The sequence below is a fragment of the Mytilus trossulus genome, chromosome 12 (genome assembly GCF_036588685.1).
Source record: "Mytilus trossulus isolate FHL-02 chromosome 12, PNRI_Mtr1.1.1.hap1, whole genome shotgun sequence".
Taxonomy (NCBI): domain Eukaryota; kingdom Metazoa; phylum Mollusca; class Bivalvia; order Mytilida; family Mytilidae; genus Mytilus; species Mytilus trossulus.
The window spans coordinates 46724162-46751991 of NC_086384.1; the positions used below are offsets into that span (position 1 = coordinate 46724162).

At 32.3% G+C, this 27830-nt stretch overlaps 1 protein-coding gene across 1 annotated transcript in view; it reads left to right on the forward strand.

Moving 5' to 3' along the window:
• The window catches only part of LOC134692699 (uncharacterized), a 63728-nt gene that overhangs the window by 15425 nt on the left and 20473 nt on the right, over positions 1 to 27830 (forward strand). The window contains exons 8-25 of the mRNA XM_063553178.1: positions 1251 to 1339; positions 2629 to 2766; positions 3704 to 3799; positions 4683 to 4766; positions 9377 to 9522; positions 11617 to 11713; positions 12970 to 13128; positions 14186 to 14305; positions 15734 to 15871; positions 17903 to 18057; positions 19967 to 20173; positions 21082 to 21216; positions 22808 to 22978; positions 24092 to 24260; positions 24929 to 25081; positions 25482 to 25662; positions 26570 to 26651; positions 27047 to 27136. Of these exons, the coding sequence (XP_063409248.1) occupies positions 1251 to 1339; positions 2629 to 2766; positions 3704 to 3799; positions 4683 to 4766; positions 9377 to 9522; positions 11617 to 11713; positions 12970 to 13128; positions 14186 to 14305; positions 15734 to 15871; positions 17903 to 18057; positions 19967 to 20173; positions 21082 to 21216; positions 22808 to 22978; positions 24092 to 24260; positions 24929 to 25081; positions 25482 to 25662; positions 26570 to 26651; positions 27047 to 27136 (2410 nt within the window). The remainder of the gene's footprint in view (positions 1 to 1250; positions 1340 to 2628; positions 2767 to 3703; positions 3800 to 4682; positions 4767 to 9376; positions 9523 to 11616; positions 11714 to 12969; positions 13129 to 14185; positions 14306 to 15733; positions 15872 to 17902; positions 18058 to 19966; positions 20174 to 21081; positions 21217 to 22807; positions 22979 to 24091; positions 24261 to 24928; positions 25082 to 25481; positions 25663 to 26569; positions 26652 to 27046; positions 27137 to 27830) is intronic.

The window sequence follows — 27830 nt, forward strand, 5'->3', positions numbered from 1 at the left end:
AACAAGTTTCCGCAAATGCCTATGAATTCAGATTAAATAAATATATTAATAATCCAGTTACAAAGTTTAACAAGTCGAACACATGCTTTTATTTTGACTTACGCAATCAGCCTCCCCCTTTTTAAGAAGTACAAAATAAGACATAGAACATTAATTAGTATTTCATCGCAAATAACTTGAGTACTGCTGTAGTGTAACAATAATATAGAATTACTTTAACAGTTAAAAAGTAAAAACTTTTAATATTCCCCGTTAAGAAATATCGTACCGTAATTCCGAATTCATTTCGTATAAATTGATACATCCGTGTTTCCGGTTTCTTTTCAGACTCGCAAGATGCATGTTGCTAGATTAAGTCAATAAAAACCTTTTCATTTGACAACGTTTGCTTTACAAATCTTTTTTAACTTTAACATAACCTGTACGACTCGTTTTGTCGTTTCTGCAAACTAGCCATACCAGTAATGGGTTCATGACTTCTGAATTTGACAGTGTCCGTGAAAAATAAGCTCCACAAATTTTTAACCCCCATAAAAATTACTAAAAATAGCAAGAAAACTACATGGGAACCTTCATGATAGCTATTGGTCATTCTCGACCAAGGTAAAGGGAGGGGGAATGAGGGCTTGCCATTTGAAGGGTTACAAACGTCAATTATTGAAAATATATATACTTCTATATACATACGAGTCTAAATTGAAAACTACGTTCAAACCTATGATTGCGTTGGATAAAAATCGCAATTTTTATACGTGTGCATGTCAAACAAATTTCGTTGTAGAAGGGTCTAAAAACAGCACAAACAACATTTTCCAAAAGACCAAAAAAGTGAAAAAGTATACTTCTATATACATGATATAGTATTTATAATGAAAATTCAAATAAATATAATTTAAATAAGCAATGAATTAGCATCTTCACCTATCCTTATGTGAAGGGATGAAATAATTTTGATCGCGCTACACTGTACGGCGTAGAGACGGTTTCTGATTGTGAAAGTTCCTCCATCGTTCAATTTTCTTCCATGGAGATCCCTGCATATTTCATTGAACATTTAAATTCTTGGTATACCTTTTCCTCAAAATTATGAAAATAAACAAAAGTTGGTATCCAAAAGATAATAATGAATTCACATTACTAAATCTGAATTTCTCCCATAGGGCTGTTCCACAAAATACTATTGTTTATACATGAAGTCATGATGTAGAGAACGCATTGTAAAAGATTTTGTGTTTTAATTATATTCACAGGTAGACAACTGACCATGCATTCATACAATACCAAGAACAGCCCAGTTGTGACTACAACAGCTTTTATGGAGATGTTAGATCATGCTAAGGTATTCCATTTTGTCTTCTTTACTCCTATATCATCCTTCTCAGTTGCACAGTATGTTGTACCATATGTAACCTCAAGTTTCCAAAATATTCTATAGAAACATTAAAAGCTGCAACCCTATGCTTTATACCTGTTCTGATGTAGATTGTCATTTGTAAAATTTCAATTGTGAAAAGAAAAAGAAATATTCAGACATGTATTATTTGTATCAGAAAATGAAATTCTTGTAAAATTTTCTATGAATTGATCAGCAATGAGCTGTTTTTGTTTATACGTTTTTTTTTATACAGGAACTGTGGATAATAAGGAAACAATGAGGTTTTACCGATATTTGATTTCTTTGTTTTCCCAAAGTTTGCATACAAACTATATAGAAAATTTGTACTCGTTGACACATTAAAACTTTTGGTTTATCTATATTACTCGTTTATAAACCCACGTAAATTGGTATCTCACAAATAATAATGATTCAAGAGTATATTTAATGGTAAAGTATGTTTTGATATACCTTTTTATGCCCCATTTATGGGCATTATGCTTTCTAGTCTGCGTCCCTTCGTCCTTCCCGCTTCGTGTTAAAATTTTGGTTAAAATTTTTGGTTGAGATAGTTTTTGATGAAGTTGAAGTCAAATCAACTTGAAACCGTCCGTTTGTTCGTCCATCCTGCTTCAGTTTTAAGTTTTGGTTATAGTTTTGGTTATAGTTTTGGTCGAGATAGGTTTTTGATAAAGTTGAAATCCAATCAACTTGAAACTTAGTATACATGTTCCCTTATATATGATCTTTCAAATTTTAATGCCAAACGAGAGTTATTACTCCATTTTCACGGTCAACTAAACATAGAAAAAGATTGTACGGATGGGGCATATGTGTACTGGGGACACCTTCTTGTTTATAAGGAATATAAGATTTGTAGTTGTTCACCAGTCATAATCTATCCTTTTGTTATGTTTTTTTATCCTGGATGGCCTCTATTACAAGATCTACCTATTGTATTTATTGTTAACCTGTTCTCCTCCTCAACATGAATGAAATATTTGCCACTGGACATTAAGGGCTGTTCCAAATGTAAAGGTATAGGGGAGTTGGAAGGCACTTTTTATTTGACCCCACCATGCATTAATTTTAGATTGGATATATCATTTATATGTTCAAGCAATCTTTTTTAAATAACCCACCCATCAATTTTTAATAAAAGTGCCTTCCTTTCCCCTGACACAATTAAATCTGGAAAAGCCCTAAGCAACCAACAATCAATCAATCAATGTAATATTTAATTATCATTGTAGAAAACACCCAATGAAAGAGTAAGAGGGATCGTAGGATTTGGCAGCAACACAGTAACAAAAGGAGTTTCCTCCCTTTTAAATTTATACCAAATGCCAAATATAGCCACAAATGAAGATGAGTTTTCCTTCAGTGAAAAGGTAAATATATTTTAACTGAATCAATAGCATTATAATAGTTTTTATATCACAAATATATCTATTAGACATGTTATTATTATTCATCCAACAAATTTTTCTGTCATACCTTTTCTTTGATACTATTGGACGGAGCGATCATATTTGGTCAGCTCCTTGGCAGTAATGGTTTGTTATATGTTAGCACATTTTCGATCAGTCAGAAACTACTTCCTGTTTTCAAATAATATTGAGTCTTCAATATGTTAAATGACCTTCAAGTTTGTTGTCACATTTTTCTCAAGTACTGCTGAACAGAAAATCATCAGATTTAGTCTGCAGCTTGGCTGAAATGAAATTTTTTTGAAAGCAATTTATTTTATATTTTTTTAAACGTAACAATATCTTTATTGCATATTTGCTGTAACAATTTACTAAGTTTGCAGCTTTAACTAAGTATCCCTCATGTTAGCTTACCTAATAGTTAAGAGAAGCACTATTTGGCAAGGTATTATTTATTCATAATATTAGTATTCATAACATAAAATATTTCACAAAATATATTTCATAAATTATTGTGATTGAAAGCTTTTTTTATAACTTTTAGATAACAAATAAAGATTTGATTATCACCCTTTGTTTAAATTTTGATTGATATGTAATGTCCTTTTCAGTGTTTTATGAGTGCGCACAATATGGAGCCAAATTTATTCATTATTATACCCCTGTTTAATGAAAAGAAAAGAACACTAAATACATTTGATATTTTTGTGCCTTTTACAAGTGAAAACGGACTTCTTTTAAAACAAATAGAATTTTAGGCCTCCAATTTTTCATAGAATTTGAATGTTATCCTAATCACAAATTGTTCAATATATGAACAAAGTAAGCAAGCTAACCAAAGTCTCAATCTACAAGCAGTAGGAAATTAGCTCTAATTGTATTACTTTTCCTTTTTCAGAGTGCTTATCCCTATTACAACAGATTATCATGGAACATGGGATCTCTATCTCACAGTGTCATGATGTCGTGTCGAAACAGAGGCTGGAAATATATGGTTTGTAAAATAAAACAGTAAGGCCAAATGAAAATATATGTGTACCTTTTGTGTGGTTCCAGTTACCTGACCAACCCTCAAACTTGTATTTTCATTTCTGAAAAAATAAATTTTCAAATGATCAAATTTTGAGGATTGTGAATTAAAATATTTAAAAACATACATTTCTGCCATCTGAATTTCCATCTGACAGAAGTATCTGTTATGACTAAATGCAAGAATTTATAACAGAATGCAACAAAAGTAACTAAAATCATAACATGAGTAACTAATTACGTAACATGACTTTATTTTACACCAAATCACATGTAAATGGTGAACCTTCAGTTGGAGCATTTTAAATAACGGAATTAATTTCAGTTAATACTTTTTTTAAATGACCTAGAGACACTATTTTTTAAAAGTATGTGACTGGAACCACACATATATTTTTATTTGGCCTAATGTTAAAGAAAACTGAATGAGACAACAAAGTAGGTGATTAGGCCCTTTAGATCATTAAGCATTATGTCGTAATCGTGCTTTTGTCATGGTTCAACAATTAAAATTTTCATAAAATTTTGAAGCAAAGGAGAAAGAATTTTATTGAAATGCCAACTAGGACAATTACAATAAGGAAGCAATTATTTGAATTAAACAAAAGAGGGGCTGTATTATTTTTAATTTTTTTCTTCTCCCTGATTTTTGGCTATGGAGAGATAAGAGATGTAAATGCACATGGAATTGAAACCTAGGAGAACAAATGTTATTGAAATGTCAACCATTTTATTAATACATGTACTGGAAATGAGAAAAAAAGGGGATGCAGAAAAAGATTTGGTCATGCAGAGTTATAAAAATTGTAAATGCACATGAAATTAAAATAGTCTTCTTGATTTTACAGAGCATCATAAGGACTGTGGACTTTACTATTGACACTATTTTCTTTGAGAAGGCCAAACAGTTTGGTATTACAATCTTAGCAGAGGTAAGAGTATTTGTGATGATTAAAATGTGAGGGCTATTCCATCAAAATGTATGGGGGAAGGTAGGAAGGAAAGTTTAATTAATGAATGTGTGTCGTTGGTCTTTTTTCAGTATGCTTCTATTACCATTATGCAAAATTATTTTTAAAAAACTTCATAGTTGTTTGGATATTTTTTAAGCCCCATCCTACCCTCCCTCATACATTTTAATGGAATAGCCCTAAAATAAGTTTCAAATTTGAACCAAATATTAGAGCTCCCTGTCTTAAACTGTAGTCACTATAAGTGATAATTTTTGTCGAGCCTGCAACTTTTGTTGCAGAAAGCTCGACATAGGGATAGTGATCCAGCAGTGTTAGCTAACTTCTTAAAAGGTTTATATTTTAGAAGATGAAAGACCTGGATGCTTCATACTTTGTATATAGATGCCTCATGTTACGAAGTTTCTGTCTGACATGTCCAATGTCCTTGACCTCATTTTCATGGTTCAGTGACCATTTGAAAAAAAAGTTCATAATTATTGTAATGTTCAATTCTCTCTTATTATAAGTAATAGGAGAAATATATTTGGTATGTGCGTATCTTGCAAGGTTCTTATGCCCGTCAGACAGTTTTCACTTGACCTCGACCTCATTTCATGGATCAGTGAACAAGGTTAAGTTTTGGTGGTCAAGTCCATATCTCAGATACTATAAGCAATAGGTCTAGTATATTTGGTGTATGGAAGGACTGTAAGGTGTACATGTCCAACTGGCAGGTGTCATCTGACCTTGACCTCATTTTCATGGTTCAGTGGTTATAGTTAAGTTTTTGTGTTTTGGTCTGTTTTTCTCATACTTTATGCAATAGGTCTACTATATTTGTTGTATGGAATGATTGTAAGGTGTACGTGTCTAGCGGGCAGATGTCATCTGACCTTGACCTCATTTTCATGGTTCAGTGGTCAAAGTTAAGTTTTTAAGATTTGGTCTTTTTATCTAATAATATATGCCAAAGGTCAACTATATTTGGTGTATGAAAATATATTATGATCTATATGTCAGTCCTGCAGGTTTAATTTGACCATGACCTTAATTTCATGGTTCATTGCACAGTGTTAAGTTTTTGTGTTTTGGTCTATTTTTCTTAAACTAAGTAATAGGTCAACTATATTTGTTGTATGGAAGCATTGTTAGCTGTACATGTCTGCCTGGCATGGTTCATCTGACCTTGACCTTATTTTCATGGTTCATTGGTCTTTGCTTAGCTATCTTGGTTATTGTTAAGTGTATGTGACAGTTGTAATAAAGCTTTATTCTTAGGACTATCAACTAATATCAATGATAAGTAAAGAAGGCGAGCCATTTCAGTGTGTGCACTCTTGTTTACTTATTTCCTGTTTCTGTTTATTTACCTGAAAACTATTAGTAAGGTAGAAACTATAGACGAGCAAACTTTTTGCCATGTGAGCGAAACCAGTTTTTCACAGTGTAGATACTATTCTGTACGCTTTCCGGAAGTCGCGATTTTCGAAGCGAGAACGTTTTGGATCACATTTTAAATTTGTCGGATATACTATATTAAACGGTAAGATGTTCATCTGTACATTGCTTAATGATTAATTCAGCTGACATCGATATTCACAAATGGTTTATAATTAAATTTAGCACATTCATTATTCGTATCTTTGCCTTAATTAAGAGATTTCCAAGTGCATCACTAAGGAAAATCAGTCGGTGAACCTAAATACAATCTTTTTGCACTCTTACTGTACAAATTAACGTAAAATCCAGACTTAATTTACTAAATAGAGTATATTTTAAGTGGTGGTAAAAGTTTCAGCCAGATCTTTGAAGCCAGAAATAAGAAATTTACACTTGTTTGAATTTCTCACTGTACGATCAGTCGAGCTTGTATATTTTGAAACTGTATGATCAGTCTTTATTTCACTGTATTCTAGTAGTGATTTCAAAGTTATTTACGATACATTAGAAGATGTCATTTTTCTAAATAACACAAATATATTTTAATAAATGCACATCCTGTAAACTTTTCAAACATGTTTTAGCTTGATAGGGTGTACTCGACTTACTACATTAAGTATAAGGATGTTTGAATGTGGCTGAAATAAGAAGAAGGTTAAAATTTGTTTGTTTATAGAAGTTTCAGAAATGTCCTCCGTTATACTTAAAATTGTACAAACACACAGATTTAATTGTTACTATATAAAAATGCATGAATTTACAAACATTCGAGGCCGTACTGTAGCCTATAATTGATCACAGTTCCTTCACTTTGTTTTTGGATGTAGATCTGTCTCTTTCACACTCAATTGTTCACCACTTTGTAAAGCGATGGTTTATAGTGATAATGATGTCCGTCTTTCCGTTCGTCCGTTGGACTGGAACAACATGTTTCGCCAGTTTTGCAAGCGCATCTCCTCATAAACCATTTAATATACATTGGGGTTTCCAGACATTTTTAAATGGAGAGGGGGTCCAATCCAGGAGAAAAGAGGATTCCAAATATATGTTCCCATACAAATGCATTGAAAGTTAAAAAAGAGTTTCAAACCGCCGGATCCCAATTTTCTTGAATCCGTCACTGGTATAACTATTAATTATTTTTTACTTGGATTCCGTATCATAAATTACAATATAAAAAAGAAGATGCGGTATGATTGCCAATGAGTCAACCGTCCACAAGAGATCAAAATGACACAGCTATTAACAAATATAGGCCACCGTATGGCCTTCAACAATAAGCAAAGCCAATACCACAAAGTCGGCTATAAAAAGCTCCGAAATGACAATGTAAAACAATTCAAACGAGAAAATTAACAGCCTTATTTATATAAAAAAAAAGGGATATATTTCTTATTTTATTAAAAATATTTTAAGGGGTTTCTTTATATAAGATACGGACTTGAACATTGCATTATATGGGGGCACCCATCAGGTATTTCCAACTGTGACCTCCAAAACGAATTGTTAAACTTTTCTAAAATCGCTCCATTTTAAATCTATTAATGTACTATGGACCTTCTATTTCGAATTTTTTATAAAAATATTTTTGATGTTTCTCTATCTAAAATACGGACTTTGTCATAACCTCATATTGGGCGTACCTATTTTATATCCACAACTTCCTTAAGACACTTGTCATAAATTAATGAATATTTTTCAGATTCCTTATCATTTAATTCAATTGTGTACCTCTTATTTTGGTTTTTCGAAAAATCATCAGTTTTTTATTTCCATGATATGGACTTTTCCCTACCTTATTGGGTGGTACCCGCTTACTATACGCAACTTTCAAAAACTTACCATATACTAGTACTAGTATTAATAAAAGTATAAACTTTCTCATATTCGTTATTAAATGATGCCCCTGTGTACCTATAATTTAGTTTTTCTGGTGGTTTATTTTTTTCCAAAACATGGACTATAGAAGTGGCGGGGTATTATTTCGTTAATTCTTTCCTCAATACCTAAAGGTTTTAAACAAAGCTTTCTCTATCTATTTTTTGTCATTTTAAAAGAGACATGCTTGATGTATGTAATCACCAATTGGTCAACGGTAGACGGTGTAAATAGTCTTAAAAATGTAATAGTTAAACAGATAACTGCAACGACACACTAATACAAAGTCCACAAGCGAATCATGTATTGCTTTATAGGCATTTGATTTTAAGTAAGACTGACGAAACAAAAATATAATTATTTTTCCGTCTACAAAAATCATCAGAAATATATTTGTATTGTCTGATGAAAGAAATTACACGTTATAGTTCCATGGACATAATCATAAATTATATCACATAGACACGTATATACCTTCAAATTGCCGTTGTTTTTCAGTCAAGGTCGTTAAAAACTTCCATTTGTTGTTGTTTTTTTCTTCAAAATCACGACTGGTCATACAGACAAAAAATCTGAAATCGCTACTAGAATACAGTCAGTTTTAGACTGATCGTACAGTAATTTATTTTGGGATCCTCAATGAAAACATATTTTTTTATTTGAAATACGAACATTCTACTTAAATACGGTAGGAATATTGAAACAGTATATATTTTACTGTAAACTGATGCAAATATTTGCAATAAAAGATTATTTGCTTTGTACTACGAGAGCAAAATTGTCAATCGATTTCACTTTTTTCTATGAAGTTGGTGTGATGCACGCGTATATTTTATATTCTACTGCATGTTTTTGTTACAGTTACTGATATTTATGATGTTGTACATACATTTAAGATGTGCAAAGCACTTTATAGATATAGGAGTAAACAAATGATGAGAAAAAGCACCCAAAACAAAACCGTTCTGTTAGCCAGTTTGAAATCCTCGCTTCGAAAATCGCGACTTCCGGATAGCGTACAGAATAGTATCTACACTGTGGTTTTTGTGAACCAATTGTTTAATAGCCAGTCAGAGCATGGCATTTTTTTTCTTCAGATTTTGAGACATTAGTGAGACAATGGATATTTAGATAGAACCATTATTTATTTTTGTAAAGAAATCTTTCATATAAAACTATTCAATGTGTCAAAGATTTTTCTGGATTTTTGTGTTAGGACAGTAGAGCATTTTTGTCTTTCCAACAAATCAAATTGTTTTGTTATAAAATAGGTGGCTATTCCAAAAGTATGGGGAGCTACTTATACACCTAATGCCTTCAACAGTTCCTTAGAGAAGATCAAAGATGCAGGGAGTCGTATTGTCTGGATGTTTGTGATGCCACCAGTCAGCTATTATTTCATGAGAGAAGCTATTGAGTAAGTTTTAAAAATTACCATAGTTGGTCCTGTATAATCTGCACTTTTTTACCCAAAATATGAAGTTGATATAGTGATGGGTATTATACTATAGAAGGTTTTTTATTTTTATAAACCTGATTTACAAAGTAAAAAACAGTTCTTGATTTGTGGATGGAAGGTGGGTGGCTTTCAGGCATGGTTGCCAAACAGTATCTATGCATTTAGTCCTGAACCATTCACCCAAAATCTTTTCAAATTTTAGTATGTTGTTTCTGATGATAAAATTGAGGTAAATTTCCATATTGACAATTTTCACTTTTATCGTTTAAAAGTTAAGGTCTTTGTGTATTGAAAAAATGCCAGGACACAAATAGCTGTAAAAAAAGTCAGGTTTGCGGTCAGTCTGACAGACTCTTGTTAAAATTTGGAATCATGAGAGACACAGGGACTAAACTTGGGAATTTCAAGCTAGGAGCCCAGACCAGATATTTCATAATTAGTTTGTATATGTTCAACTAAAATTTAACTGAAAGTTTAGGGGCCCAGCTCAAAATCTAGGAGCCATGGGCGACTGGGCCCCCTTTAAGTTTTGTTCCTGAGACACAATTGATTGCTTCTTTAAACTTACCGGTACACACCTAGTAGTTAGGCAAACTTGACAGAAGACAAAAAAACCGAAGTCTTCATTTAATTTAACCCCTGTCTGAAATAGTTTACACGATACATGTGTTGCTGTTTTTCAGTATTTGATTTTAAGTTGCACACACACGTACAATCATAAGATTCAGATTGTGCCAAAAGATAATTGTCCTCCCAAATGTCACGGAGCTGTTATAAGGCCCTTGCTACTTTCATGACTTTCTCACACATTAAATAGTCATTCATATCCAGATCACACAAGTATAGGGACAGAATATAAACAAACACAGACATAAATTAGCTTCTAATTAGAAATTATTACAGTTAAAACACAGCTGCATCATACATTAATTTAATGGTCAATCAGACAGTCTGCTAAAGTTCAGTAAAGCAACAAATCTACAAATACTTAATATGCTTGACCATAGTAAATTAATGTAGGCAATTAAATACCAATCTTAGATAAGAAATAAATATGGCAAAGTTTCACCCTATGACACAAAAAGGGATGCTGGCCCTCTATTAAACTTGTAATTTTTTGTATAAACTGATTGTACTTAGAAGAATCCACCTTATTATGATATAGACAGTGTCTGGCAAAACTTCTTATGTCTTATATTTAAGTTTTTTTACATTTGTTTAATTGAATATTAATCTATATTTCTCTTCTTCAATTCATTAAAATTATTGGAAACAACACCTTAACCCATTATTTGACGTATAATTTGCAAAATGCCCAAATTTTGTCTGACCTATGCGAGGGTCAAGACTAAATGAGTAAATCCTTAAAATTGGGAGCTCAAAAAGGGCAACTAACTTGTAGTTGGATTGACTTATACTAACTTGACTTGAGTACCAACATTACTTGACACAAACTCAGGAACGGATACTAATAACTTATTGTACGTGAAATCTTGTTTCTGAACACACACATTGATTGGAATATACCAATCAAGTCTTATATTTAAGTTTTTTTACATTTGTTTAATTGAATATTAATCTATATTTCTCTTCTTCAATTCATTAAAATTATTGGAAACAACACCTTAACCCATTATTTGACGTATAATTTGCAAAATGCCCAAATTTTGTCTGACCTATGCGAGGGTCAAGACTAAATGAGTAAATCCTTAAAATTGGGAGCTCAAAAAGGGCAACTAACTTGTAGTTGGATTGACTTATACTAACTTGACTTGAGTACCAACATTACTTGACACAAACTCAGGAACCGGTACTTATAACTTATTGTACGTGAAATCTTGTTTCTGAACACACACATTGATTGGAATATACCAATCCTGGAACATGAGTTTTACCATCATTTTGGTTTTAGTCACTGATGTTCCGAGCCTGACCCAAAGTTATGTACATTAACTACAAAATTAGTCAATTTTAAGTGGTAAAATACAACTTTCTTTTATTTATTGTGTAAATAATTTATGGAAAAACAATCTTTGATTATTTATTTTACAGTAAAGGAATGGGCGGTATAGATGGATGGCAATGGAACATGTTGGGTCTGTTCGGATGGGCCTTTCCTTGGGCAAACCAAGGTCCAACATGTATGGGAGTAAGTACTTAAACAAAAGGACTTTTTCCAAAATTAATTGAATTGGTTTGGGTTGGAAGGCTATTTTATGAATTTAGAATTAATTTGGGGGGGTGGGTGGGTTTAGACAGATATGTTTGATGTGAACCAAGGCTCTGTGTTAAAGTCCCTGCTTTGACATATAATTGTTTAAAATTGTTAAAATTGCAACTTTGATGGATGGTTGTCTCATTGGCACTCAAACCCCATCTTGTTAAATGTATGTCTTGGTAGTCTTAATCATTTTACTAAATTATCAGTAAGAATTTATGCATTGAGGTTATAAAAAAAACTATCTTTCAACCCAAAACAACTCAATAGATGTGTACCCTTTGTGATAAATCATGGTGGGGAAAAACCCCACTAAATCACTATTTGAAGAACAGGATGCTGAAAGAAATTTATCTTCTTGAAATTTAAAAATAGTCTCATTTTGTTCCTTAATTATGCCCCACCTACAATAGCAGTGGGCCATTATGTTTTCTGGTCTGTGCATTTGTTCGTTCATTTGTCCTTCCTTCCGGTCGTCCCGCTTCAGGTTAAAGTTTTTGGTCAAGGTAGTTTTTAATGAAGTTGAAGTCCAATCAACTTGAAACTCAGTACACATGTGCCCTATGTGATCTTTCTTATTTTGATGCCAAATTAATGTTTTGACCCAATTTTCCTGGTTCACTGCACATAGAAAATGATAGTGCAAATTTCATGTTACAGTTTTTGGTCAAAGTAGTTTTTGATGAAGTTGAAGTCCAATCAACTTGAAATTCAGTACACATGGGCCCTATGATACACTCTTTCTTATTTAAATGCCAAATTAGGGTTTTAACTTATTTTCCCGGTTCACTAAACATAGAAAATGATAGTGCAAATTCAGATTAAATTTTTTGGTCAAGGTAGTTTTTGATGAAGTGAAGTCCAATCAACTTGAAACTCAGTACACATGTGCTATGATACAATCTTTCTAATTTTAATGCCAAACAAGTTTTTTTACCCCAATTTCACGTTTCACTGAACACAGAAAATGGTAGTGCGAGTGGGGCATCCGTGTACTATGGACACATTCTTGATACTAAAATTCCAGCAAATAATATTTTTAAAAATTAGATTAAATTTTTGGTCAAGGTAGTTTTTGATGAAATTGAAGTCCAATCAACTTAAAACTTAGTATACATGTTCCCTGTGATATTATTGTGATACTAAAATTCCAGCAAATAATATTTTATCACATTTCTATATTTCAGAATATAACCTGTTCACAAGGTATGGTCGGTGGTCACTGCTGGATTGTTGGCTATGATATGACCATGGAGACTCCTGTATGGAGAGGCCTGATAGAAAAACATCGTCATGCCTTCAGGAAGGATTATCTTGGAACTGTTCCTAAACTACCTTTCACTGAAGTAAGTTATATATAAAGAAGAAAAAATTGTGTCAGTTTTCAAAACCAAATAATATTAGTTATCTTGGAGTAATCAGGGTGTACAGAATTTTCAACAACGGTGTCAAATTCCGTACACCCCTGATTACACCAAGATAACGAATTTATTTCTTATGAACAATTCCTTTACTCATTTTGAAACCAGGATATAAAATTGTAAAAATGGTAATGAAAACTTTCCAGCGTAATATTTTTTCAATGTCCATGCTGCTGCTCATTGTCAAATACTTTTATTACTTTATTTTTGGAATGATTCAGAAAATTTTTGTGTTCTTTTGAGTTTACGAAAAAAAAACCAACATTTTCTTATTATTATTCATTTTCTTAATTTTATAATCTTTTTCTTTATTTCGACTTTTGGCAGAATTCATTTAATTTTTAAATTTGGCAAAATTTTATTTATTCCCCGGGTGAACCAGGGTGGGGTGTTATTTACACCGGGGTAGTCAACCAATCAGATTGCAGTATTTTTGCTGCATAAGAAATAATATCTGTTATTCAATTACTATAAATTCAGAAATTATTGCAATTTTGTCATTTTAGAAAACCCTTTTTAATTCATATAAAAAATTTAAAATGTGAGTTCAAATCATTGCAAATATAACCCTATCGCATTTTTAGCAATAATAAAAAAAAACGCAATAACTTCTGAATTTACAGTATTGGAATATTTGCAGTGCTTTGAAAAATCTAACGATGATTCACCTGAAGAAGAAAAACAGCAAATTTATTCCAACCAGAAACATTTCTGAAAATAAAATGGACTTTATTACTTTGTTATGGCTATTAATTGAGAGAAAAAAATGAATAGGGGATAGGAGAACAAAACTTTTTTTTTACCCAACCACCCCCTTTTTTTAATTTTTTTTTTCATTTGTAACAAAGAGTATTTTCTTCAACCTCTAATACTGACAGAAACAAAAAAATATCATGCAATGTCAAAACCTTACATACATTTATGCCTGGAATTACCATAAAAAAAAAGCTTCTGTTTCTAATTTTTCTAATTTTAATTTCAGATTCTTGCTGAATATTCCCTTGCATATGATGCTGTCAAAATGTTTGGAATGGCCATGTCAAAACTAATTAATGATTCTAGGACTATAACAGGACCAAGACTTACAGATGAAATAAGAAATGTAAGCAAAGTATTTAAAAAATCTGATGGCTGTTGGCTAGAACCACCATGTATCATCAGTACACCGGATATAGGTACTATTAACCAAGCAGGCATGATCGATTTTGACCTTACACCGTAACAAAAAATTTTGTCTTGCTGTATCAATATTCAATGCACATTTCTCAACATTTGAAATTCCTGCTTCCAAATAATTTATGCATCGATTTTTTCCTTTTTATAAAACAACTTTCTAATAAGAACAATTAACTTGTACATGCCCAATTAGTTGTGAATGTCAACACTAACTTTTAATTTCGATACAGTTGTTGGGACATTTACATGTTTTATCTGAAATAAACCTAATACAGGGCAAAAGTAATTGTTACCATTGAATCATAAACCTACCTGTGATAACTCATTCCTTGAAACTTTTTGGGTAATAAACGAGTGAAAATAAAGTTTTTGTGTATGGTGTACAACAACTAAACTATGCACCGTATATAAGGATTTATGTGGTCAGCTAAACACCGTACACAACTCTTCTTTAGGGATAAAATATAGAAAAATAATATATGTATGAAAGATTTCAATGCCAATTATTGAAACAGCTATACTTGTTATATTACACAAACATTGACGGTCTATCAGAAAAAAAGTTTAAATGAATATAGAATTATATTGGATGAGACGAGGGCCAACTTCTTTTACAAGTATTTCCACATGCTTTTAGTAATCCCTCTTGTTTAGGGAAAATGATGAGACATCTCTAATCATCAACCTACGACTAAATCATTTCTTAAAACAGCATTGCAATTATGTTAAGATTTAAATACACATTGGTATTTAGGGCTATTCCAGAAAAAAAATGTATGGGGGGGGGGGGGGGGGGGGGGGGGGAGGCACATTGTATTAATAATACATGGGTGATGGGTATCAGAGCAACTTTTCACACTATAATGCACTATAATTCTCAATTACAATTGTCTGGGTGGCGGGTGCTGACGAAAACTGCCTTCCAACCCCCCATACATCTTTTTCTGGAATAGCCCTTATGTGAACAAAACAAAGATTTGTAATATTTATTTTTACTCTCTGCCAAACAGGAGAAAAGCTCATGATCAGCCAACTCACATTTTTGGTCTTGTTTCTAGAGCTCTTACAAATAAATCTTATATTTTCCAACAATGTACATATATTGCATATAGGTTTGATTTTTACAGTGGGCATTTGATAATTTGATAGCTATAAGAGAGTATTATGATTTTCTAGATTTTAATGGATTTAAAATCTGCCATTTTTTACAAAAGAAAATGCCTGTACCAAGTCAGGAATATGAAAGTTGTTATCCATTTTGTTTGCTATTTTTGAGCTTTTGATTATGAACTCACAGATTCCATATTTTTATGACTTACTTTTGAAATGTTAGTTTTATTTCTCAATTTTGTAGATTTATATGGAAAAGAGTTTAACAGGTGAACTACAATTAAATGCAAATGGCGATAGACCAGGATATATTGGAGTCATTGTGAATGTAAATCCACATCCGTTCTCATGGCCAGAGCACATTAATGCTTATCCACCCACTGTGAGTATTATATACTGTAAAATTCGGAAATTATTGTGTGCTTTTAATTTTGTGAGTTTTTGAAGACTGAGAAAAAATGCATGCGCTAAGACTAATAATGTGATTTCATTAAACACTTAATGGGAACTATGTTTTCTGGTCTGTGCTTCCAAGTCTTTCTGCCCCGTTTCAGGTTAAAAAAAATTGGTCGAGGCAGTTCTTGATGAAGTTGAAGTCTAATCAACTTGAAATTTTGTAAACATGTTCCCTTTGATATGATCTTTCTAATTTAAATGCCAAATTAGAGATTAGATTTTACCCCATTTTCATGGTCCTATGAACATAGAAAATTATAATGTGGATGGGTCATCCCTGTACTGGGGATACATTCTTGTCTAAGAGTGTTTTTATGCCCCACCTACGATAGTAGAGGGACATTATGTTTTCTGGTCTGTGGGTCAGTTCGTCCGTCTGTCTGTCCGCTTCAGGTTAAAGTTTTTGGTCAAGGTAGTTTTTGATGAAGTTGGAAGTCCAATCAACTTCAAACTTAGTACACATGTTCCCTATGATATGATCTTTCTAATTTTAATGCCAAATTAGAGTTTTTACCCCAATTTCACGGTCCACTGAACATAGAAAATGCTAGTGCGAGTGGGGCATCCGTGTACTGAGGACACATTCTTGTTTAGTCTTCATGCCTATCTGATTTCAAAAAAAAAAATAATTCATAGGACTATAACAGATGGCAGGCAATCAAATATATTCTTTTTTTATTGCCGTATAAATCAAAATAACATTACAAGTAAAATCTTAACCCTTTCAACACTATACACGGCATATACTGAGATGACAAAAGATTTTTCACCAGGATTCTTAAACCATTCAGCTGTTATTCTGGTTCTCTCTAAGTTTTCCTTGTTTGAATCAAGGATATACATGGTCTCATTTGTGCTTGAAATCTCGGCAATTTTTATAGTAAAATTATGCAGTAGAAGGAAAATAACAAATATTTTGACAAATGCAAATGGCAGAAATCTGAAACAAAGCTGTAAATATGGAAATAATTCAGCATTTCTATGGCGAAACTAACAATTCGGATTAGTTAAAAGGTTTCTTGTTATCTCAATGGGTTTATAACATTTAATTGGTGTGGGAAATATGATTTGATCGATCATTACGACCAGGGAAAAAGAAGGTTGACTAAATTTTTTTAGAACGGATCCATTTATTTGTGCCACGATTACATATGTTGTGTATGCTGCAATACACTATGGAATCGAGTAACTGGTGTCTTCTTTATTATATGGCAGATAAAACAACAAAATAAATGAAGACTAATAGTTAGGTTTTTTTTCAAAATTCAACACAAATGTAATAAATTACCCCTTTAACCTGTTAGTTACCTTAAAAAAAATTCAGTAAAATAATTGCCTAACATTACATTTCATGCTCTCCTGAGCTTTTTTCATGCAATAACTTTCTCTGTATCTTATATAATAAAAAAGATACATTCTGAAAAGGAATATACTGTTCTAATGAATGAACACCCAAAAAATGCAGCAGCAGCAGCCATTTTTCTAATTTTTTTGTGTAGCGTTGAAAGGATCAAAAGTAGAACAAACGACACTTATATTTATTGTGTAATGGGCCTGATAATCACAGGGTGGACACTAATTTAACAAGCCTTGGCTGTTGAGCTTGTTGTTAACCTTGAAAACTTCAATATATAAAATAAGAAGATGTGGTATGATTGTTAGTGAGAAGACTCTCCACCAGAGACCAAATGACACCTATAAATAACCATACAGTCTTCATCAATGAGCAAAACTCTCCACCAGAGACCAAATGACACCTATAAATAACCATACAGTCTTCATCAATGAGCAAAATTCATACCTCATAGTAAGCTATAAAATGTCTTGAAATGACAAAATTTGAACAATTCGAACAAGAAAACTAACAGCCGGATTTATACTATTTTTACAATGAACCCAAAAATGGAGAATGATATACAGCAACAATTGACAATGACAAAATGATATACCTTTACAGACAGCCATGTTCACTAGAATGATATTTATGGACAGTGATACAGCAACCTCACAGAGAGAATATAGCATGCAGGCTAAACGTCCAATGGATATGATATACGGGATGGAAGTAGCTAACTATACCATAGCTTTTACAAAATATACAAACTTAAGGCGGTAAGTGTATCTTGGGCTGTTTATATCAACATGATCTAGACATCAATTTTGTAATGCCCCCTGCCCAGCTGTAGGAATTGTGAATTTTACAAGTCTTACTATCATAACTTCATTGATTGGCTTATGTATTGATTTTTAAGAATTTGCCATCTCTTTTTCTGTCAGAGATCAAACATTTTAAAAACATCTAATGTTTTTAATTATTTTTCTAACATCTAGATACATGAATATTTGTAACAAACAAAAATAAACCTTAACATGTAACTTTTGAGCTCACCTGGTCCGTTGACGTTAACTTTTACAAAAATCTTCTCCTCTAAAACTACAGGGCCAAATGTATTCAAACTTGGCCACAATCATCCTTGGGGTATTTAGTTTGAAAAATGTGTCCAATGATCTGACCGACCAACTAAGATGGCCGCCATGGCTACAAATAGAACATAGGGGTAAAATGTAGATTTTGGCTTTTAACTCTGAAACCAAAGCATTTAAAGCAAATCTGACATGGGGTTAAAATAGTTTATCAAGTAAAGATCTATCTGCTCTGAAATTTTCAGATGAATCAGACAACCGGTTGTTGGGTTGCTGCCCCTGAATCGTTAATTTTAAAGAAATTTTGGCGCTTTTGGTTATTATCTTGAATACTATTATAGATAGAGATAAATTGTAAACAGCAATAATGTTCAGCAAAGTAAGATCTACAAATAAATGATCATGACCAAAATGATCAGTTGACCCCTTAAGGAGTTACTGCCCTTTATAGTCATTTTTTCATAATTTTTATACCCCCCTTTAATTATACCCCCGCTTTAAAAAAGGAAGGGTATACTGTTTTACCTCTGTCTGTCCGTCCGTCAGTCCATCAGTCAGTCCGTCCCATGAATATTTTTCGTCGCATTTTTCTCAGGAACTACAATACAAGGATTTCTGAAATTTGGTTTCAGGGTTAATTTAAGTCAGCTATACGGTGTGATGTGTTTTCAGATTGATCACTTGAAAACTTCCTGTTTACCGACACTTGTATGATTTTACACATGATAGCCAAGTTGAAAATTTTCATCACACTTTTCTCAGGAACTACAATACAAGGATTTCTGAAATTTGGTTTCAGGATTTATATAAGTCAGCTATACCGTGTGATGCGTTTTCAGATTGATCACTTGACAACTTCCTGTTTATCAGCTATACCGTGTGATGCGTTTTCAGATTGATCACTTGAAAACTTCCTGTTTACCGAACACTTGTATGATTTTACACATGATAGCCAAGTTGAAAATTTTCGTCACACTTTTCTCAGGAACTACAATACAAGGATTTCTGAAATTTGGTTTCAGGATTTATATAAGTCAGCTATACCGTGTGATGCGTTTTCAGATTCATCACTCGACAACTTCCTGTTTACCGAACACTTGCATATTTTTACACTATTTATATTATCCACTTGCGGCGAGGGTATCATCAGTGAGCAGTAGCTCGCAGTTTCACTTGTTTGTAATCTTTTACAAAAATCTTCTCATAACACTACAGGGCCAAATTTATTCAAACTTGGCCACAATCATCCTTGGGGTATCTAGTTTGAAAAATGTGTCCTGTGATCTGACCAACCAACCAAGATGGCCACCATGGCTAAAAATAGAACATAGGGGTAAAATGTAGATTTTGGCTTATAACTCTGAAACCAAACCATTTAGAGCAAATCTGACAAAGAGGTTAAATTGTTTATCAAGTCAATACCTATCTGCCCTGAAATTTTCAGATGAATTGGACAACCGGTTGGTAGGTTGTAACATTATTAACTTATTAAATTTACATAATGTTTATTATCAGAGTCTGTGATTTTAGATATTAAAATACACTTGTATGACCAGAATCTATTAAAATTTAATTATTTATGAACTCTTACTTTTAGGTTTAATGGTTCTGAAGGAAGAATTGGAACATGGTCTTTAAAACTAGAGCAATTGCCATCACTTAATGGAACAGCAGTAACAGAAGAAATAATTGAAAAGAGTGTGGCCCCTTTTTATTGTACAGGAGGTTGTGGAGGAAACAGAACTGATGATTTTGACATAACACTATATGAGTTTGGTCACTGTGCCAGCTTTAATATTTGCGAGTGAGTATGACTCCTATGGCTCAGGAGGCAGACTTTGATTAAGGGAAACAAGACTAAAAATCGTAATTTTTTATGCCCCACTTATGATAGTAGAGGGGCATTATGTTTTCTGGTCTGTGGCTCTGTCCGTTTGTCCCGCTTCAGGTTAAAGTTTTTGGTCGAGGTAGTTTTTGATGAAGCTGAAGTCCAATCAACTTGAAACTTAGTACATGTGTTGCTTGTGATATGATCTTTTTGATTTTAAAGCAAAATTAGACTTCTGACCCCCAACTTAACAGTCCACTGAACATAGAAAATGAAAGTGTGAGTTTCAAGTTAAGTTTTTGGTCAAGGTAGTTTTTGATGAAATTAAAGTTCAATCAACTTGAAACTTAGTACGCATGTACCCTATAGTATAATCTTTCTAATTTTAATGCCAAATTAGATTTTTACACAATTTCACGTTCCATGGAAAATGAAAATTATAGTGCGAGGGGGGTATCCGTGTACGAGTGGGACACATTCTTGTTCCTAATAAATTTTAAGCTTTTGGTTACATAGATATTAATTTCCAACTTTTTGTTTTATGTAAATGCTTAAAAGACATGTAACTAGACTTTTATAAACACATAACTGATATAAAGAGATATCTCCCTGAGTAAACTATCCTGGATTCCTACCAAACTTGGTCAGAAGCTTGTTTAGGATCATAAGATAGTATCCAGATTCCAGAAGTAAATTCTGAAGGGAAAAAAATCCTTGTTTATCTGTATTTTACTTATAAATGGACTTTTCTGCCAGTTGACATTACATTGACTCTTCCGTTAAGATTTTGATAATTTTCTTAAAATATCCTGGATTTTTACCCAACTTTGACAGAAGCATGTTTATGATCAAATGTAACTTTTATTTTCATGTCTGTGTTGTAGGTGTAACGAAGGTTACTATGGCTTATCATGTCAGGACATGACCTGTAACTGTGTAAATGGAGAATGTCTTATTCCATTAGTATGTGTGTGTGAAAATGGATGGACTGGATCAAGATGTGAAGTACCAATCTGTGGGTAAGTTATAAATAGATCAAACCTAGGTGTGAAGTACCAATCTGTGGGTAAGTTATGAATAGATCAAACCTATAGGTGTGAAGTACCAATCTGTGGGTAAGTTATGAATAGATCAAACCTAGGTGTGAAGTACCAATCTGTGGGTAAGTTATGAATAGATCAAACCTAGGTGTGAAGTACCAATCTGTGGGTAAGTTATGAATAGATCAAACCTAGTTGTGAAGTACCAATCTGTGGGTAAGTTATAAATAGATCAAACCTAGGTGTGAAGTATCAATCTGTGGGTAAGTTATAAATAGATCAAACCTAGGTGTGAAGTACCAATCTGTGGGTAAGTTATAAATAGATACTAGTGAGTCTTTCTTTGTTGTGATGTTACACTATTGCTTCAGGTAAGGATGAAGGTTGGTACCTATTAAAACATATAAACCCGCTGCTTGCACCCGTTGTTTACTCCTGTCCTAAGTCAGGAATCAGATAGATATAGGAAGATGTGGTGTGAGTGCCAATGAGACAACTCTCCATCCAAGTAACAATATAAAAAGTAAACCATTATAGGTTAAAGTAAGGCCTTCAACACGGAGCCTTGGCTCACACCGAACAACAAGCTATAAAGGGCCCCAAAATTACTAGTGTAAAACCATTCAAACGGGAAAACCAACAGTCTAATCGATTTAAACAAAACGAGAAACATGTATATATTACATAAACAAACGACAACTACTGTACATCAGATTCCTGACTTAGGACAGGTGCAAACATTTGCAGCGGGATTAAACGTTTTAATGGATCCAAACCTTCTCCTTTTTTCTTTAACAATAGCATAACATCACAACATAGAAAAACACAATAAAATATCAATTTGCAGACTTAACTCAATCAAAAAACGTATGATTACACAATGAACGAATAAATTTGATCTGCAAAGGTTGTTGTTTATTGATGTGGTTCATAAATTTGTTTAGTTTGTCGGTTTTTTTTAAAGATCAGACCATTGGTTTTCCCTGTGATAATTCAAAGATCATTTATTATTGAAGTGAGTCCTGGGAGGCAACTCCCCCCCCCCCCCTTTTTATGAAATATTCTATTGGATTTTACATATATAGATATAACTATGTGAATTCTTGCAAGTTAACTACTGAAGATGAGGTCAATATTATACCACATTAATAAGAAATGGTTAGGAAACAAATAAATTGTTTAAGTGCTGTTTACTCAAATTCATTTACTAAATGCAACAACGTTGTTCTATTTGTATTCATTATAAGACTTATTTGGAACTTTCTTTGCAATACCTAAGTAATTTTGTATACCATCTCATTACAAAGACTGTTGATTTTTTTTTTAAACCTACTGCAGATTCTTTTATTTTTGAAGACTGAACAATAACTGAAATAATTGTGCATACTTTTGTGGTTTTGGAAAATTTTGCATACATTCCTTTAGAATTCTGTTGACCATATATTTAAATTCATGGTTCCCCAGTTCCAACAAATTCACGAAAATTGAAATCCATAGAATATAATAAAAGCACAGTAATTATTAATACAAAATATGAAATGAAATATTAATAATGGTCTTTTTTTTTCAGTTTTGACTGTGGAGATGGTAAATGTTCGGGACCAGATACCTGTAAATGTAACTCTGGATCTGTAGGAGCACAATGTAACCAGTCCATATATGTCGTGACGATCATTCCAATATTATGTTTTATAATATTTATTGTTATCTTGGTCTTCCTCATCAGATGGTTATTAAAAAGGTAAGAATATTCCAAAAATTTATTTGTTAGGCCATGGAAAATTAATTGTTGGTTTGGCCATGGAAAAATAATTCATGGTTTCCCCTAACCCGACCGGGTCACTGTTTTACCGCCGGGTCATTCAATTTTTTTGTGAAAAAAAAAAAAAAAAAATTTTTTTTTGCAGATACAACTAAAAGTGTGTTGGAAGTATGCAAGATTAAAGTTCCGCTGTAGAAACAATACATATAGAAATAAAATTATGCATGGTTACAAAAAAAAAAAAAAAAAACCTGCCTGCCGGGTCTTTAAAATTTTCCCATGTTAGGGGAAACCAACAATTAATTTTCCATGGCCTTTCCCCTAACATGGGAAAATTTAAAAGACCCGGCAGGCAGGCTTTTTTTTTTTTTTTTTTGTAACCATGCATAATTTTATTTCTATATGTATTGTATATGTTATAGTGGAACTATAAACTTGCATATTTTCAACACTTAAAGTTGTCTCTGCAAAAAAAAAAAAATTTTTTTTTTTTAATTTTTATTTGTTTTTTGCAATAAAATTAAATGACCCGGTCGGGTTAGGGGAAACCATCAATTATTTTTCCATGGCCTTATATTTCTTTTCTGCTGATCTTGGTTTTTTTTAATTTCACCAAACAGAATGGCATGTGATCTCCTTTTATAGGGCATTTGCTATTCAGTTATGGATTTTGTCTCTGGCAAACAAACAAACATGCCTTCTAAGGCAAAAAAAGGTATATGTGCATGTGTTTTCAGTTACCCCACTGATTCTGATGGTAAACTTCCGGAAGGGACATGTATAATACCTAAATTCAACTCAGTACACAGACATTTTTTTACTGGATTTTGACTAAAAAAAAAGAAATTTATAGAAAAAATTGCCAACCTACCAACCTTATTTTAAAAAAAAATGTTAGTGGAACCACACATATACTCTATTTGGCATAACTCAGAGACAGAACTAAACTATTCAGACATTTGGTATTTCAAAAAATACATAAATAAAAGAATTTGAAAACTTGGCACATTTTACTTTATTTCTATAGTTTGAGTATAACCCTGTTGGAAACTTATTTTGTTTTTACATTTATTGTATTTATTTGATTTTTAGACATCATTTACGTCAAGCTTTGAAGAACTTAGATTGGCTGATAAAATGGGACGAAGTAGTTGTTGGTGACACCAGAGCCATGAGTATTATGTCCACAGCTGGTGATGATTTTGCTACATCTGCTAAAAGTAATATGTGCACTTGGAGAAGTCAAAAGTGTTATATCCAGGTATAAGCAATTTCACTTAAAAATTGCAACGAAAATTATTTCTTACTATTTTTATACCCCACTTATTCATTATGTTTTTCGTTCTGTGCATCTGTTTGTTAGGCTTCAGGTTAAAGTTTTTGGTCAAGGTAGCTGAAGTCTAATCATCTTGAAATTTTGTACAAATGTTCCTTATGCTATGATCTTTGCAATTATACAGCCAAAGTGAAATAAGAATAGAGTATTGACCCCGTTTAAGTATTTCTATTTTAATTTCAATATTTGCATTATCAAAAAAAATCGAAAAAAATGGTAAGACATAATTCTGTGTTTAAGTTTATTAACTTCATAAATATATAATTTTTATGCCCCACCTACGATAGTAGAGGGACATTATGTTTTCTGGTCTGTTCGTCCGTCTGTTCGTTTGTCCGTCTGTTTCGCTTCAGGTTAAAGTTTTTGGTCAAGGTAGTTTTTGATGAAGTTGAAGTCCAATCAACTTGAAACTTAGTACACATGTTCCCTATAATATTATCTTTCTAATTTTAATGCCTAATTATATTTTTTATCCAATTTCACGGTCCATTGAACATGGAAAATTATAGTGCGAGTGGGGCATCCGTGTACTTTGGACACATTCTTGTTTATAAACTATATTTGATCATCAGTAATTCATATTTATTTTTCAGAAATTCAACTGTGATACTTTGTCAGTGGAAGATGAAAATCTGAGAATGGAAGTTGTCGCCATCAGAGAATTGCGTCACAATAACTTGGTTCAGTTTGTTGGTGCCTGTTTGGAATATCCTAATGTGTGTTTACTGTCAGAAGTTACACCAAAGGTAACAGTTCAATAGTGAAGGCAATTATTGGAAGGTCTACTTAAATAAATTAATTAAAGCTAGGGGTCTCTGTATGTGTTTGGTACATATTTAGAAATAGATATGTATAAGGGTATCAAATGCATACTTAAAATCTGACTAATATATACTGTGGATTCATTACTATTATTTTTATACCAATTTTCGTGGATTTTGTGGATAATGGTGATCCACGAAATTAAATGTTCAACGAATAACAAATTTTCTATGGGCTTATATGCAGTCCCCAAATGATATGTAAGTTTTCATTAATCCACGAAAATTGGTACCCACAAATATAAATAAATCCACAGTAGACCACATAATTTGTTGTTATTCATGATATTTGTGTTTTTATTAATACTTTTAATTTTGCTTGCAGGGAAGCTTGGAAGATCTTTTATCCAATGACAATGTTAAACTTGGATGGGACTTTAAATTCTCCTTACTAAAAGACATCTGTCGTGGAATGCACTTTCTCCATTTATCAGAGATACAATCCCATGGAAGACTCAAGTCATCAAATTGTCTAGTAGATAATAGATGGACATGTAAAATATCAGGTATGGAAAAAGTAATGATATTCACGCTTGAATTATAGGTTTATCAAAGACATTTTAATGCCATATTTATGGGCATTATGTTATTTGATCTGTGTGTCGGCTTCAGGTTTAAGTTTCTGGTCATGGTAGTTTTTGATGAAAAAATGCCAAATTTCTCAATTTTTTACTTACTTGGCATGCAACTGGAAGCAGTTGTTTCCTATGCATATTTCAATAACAAACAAGATCAGCAGTCATTTGGCCTCTGAACTTCATGTGTCAGACTTCGAAAAGAAGCCCACCACTCAACAAAAAATAGCCCACTTTCATTTGATTTCAATTTTGGAAGTTTGTATTTGAGCTCAAACTGAACATTAAAATGGAGAAACATGACAATAAATTAATTTAAATGTGTACGATTGAGATAACGCATACACTTGGTATAAATAAATGTCATACAGTAGATCTCCAAAAGTATGGAGAGCAATTGGAGCTAAATATTGGTATATTGAGTACAGCTGTAATATTACAGCCGCCTCATGGTAAGGGTTAAGAACAATTTTCTTTAATTCATATTAAAAAATTCAAAATGCAAGTTAAAAATATTGCGATTATAACCCTGTTGCATTATTCACAATACTTTTTTAATTAACAGTATTAATTTAACATGTGTATAAAAATAAAGGGATGTGGTATATTTGTCAATGGGACAACTAGCCACCAAAAATCAAATGAAGGGGGTGTAAGAAATTGTAGGTTACTGTTTATACACCAACATTGAGATAAGTCCATACCAAATAGTCTGCTATAAATGGCCTCTACATGAAAAATATGAAGCAATTCAATCTTAAAAAATAACAGCCTAATTTGCAACTAAAAAATATAGTTTTACGATACTCTATATATATATTTTCTGGGTTTTTTTTAGGATTTGGTTTACCCAGTCTTAGATACAATGGACCTAGAAAGAAGTTACCTGATGATGACGAATTTACTGAAAAGAAATTAACGTTTGTTTTAATTTGTTTATAGATTCTTGTGAAGAAATAAATATTTGTTTTTATAGTTTCATTTACTGAACACTTGTAAATCAATTCTGAACTGAAATCGGCATTTTATTAAGGGTTGATAAATATTAAGACTTGCAATCTGATATCTTGTTCATATATCTCTTTTAATGCAGATTTTTCTGAAATTACAATAATTATTCCAACATTTTTGTCCAATTATCAAAAATCTCAATAAAAAATGCACACAATAATTTCTGAAAGTACAGTGTATCAAACTTAGAATCAGAAATGCAGCCACATGTGAAATTTTGCCAGATCTTTTTTTGATTCTTACTTCATTTCTTATAATATAAAAAAAATATAGTTTTGATAATTTGACAATTTCTCTTTTCCAGCTCATTGTTTTGGACAGCTCCAGAATTGTTGCCAGGCTGCAAAAATATTGATGGTGTTAAACAGGGGACTAAGCATGGAGATGTGTACTCGTAAGTATGTGACAGAAAACACATGAGAAATGCTGCATATCTGCTTTCTCTCCCAATTTAAGTGTGAACTACACAATTTTGACCATTTGTCACAATGGCCAGATCGTTATCATTGAAAAAAACTCTAAAACACAATTTTGTGAAATTCCACATGAAAAAAAATATTTCCAGATTTTCAACTATTCATTTAAATTTGATTGGACATTATCAAATATATCAAATTTACCTATACATATTTTTCGAAACATCCTGGCACTTTTAATTTCTAGGAGGTGAAATTCTCAGGATTTTACAATAAACTCTATGGGAAAATACAATTTTTAATTCCAATTTGAAACCAAACGGTAAAAGATATCACAAAGATTTTTAAAAGCCATATCTAATATGACAAGGAGATTTGAAAAAAAATGTTCTCAAAATTAATTTTAATGATTCAACAAAAAATAAATTGAGTTGTAAGTTTGTGTACCTATATATGGTAGAACCCAAGGATTTGCCACAGCTTCAACTCCAATATTCAAATAGATAAACACAATCTAATCATCTGATTGGTCAATCTTCAGCTGTGATGCAAGCATGAAATATATTTACAGGTTTAACTCTGCCTACTTATGTTGTAAGCAGATGTCAATCTTTAATTACAATGCTTGAGAAAACTTAAGGTGGTACCTTGCACTACAGGAAGATAACTATG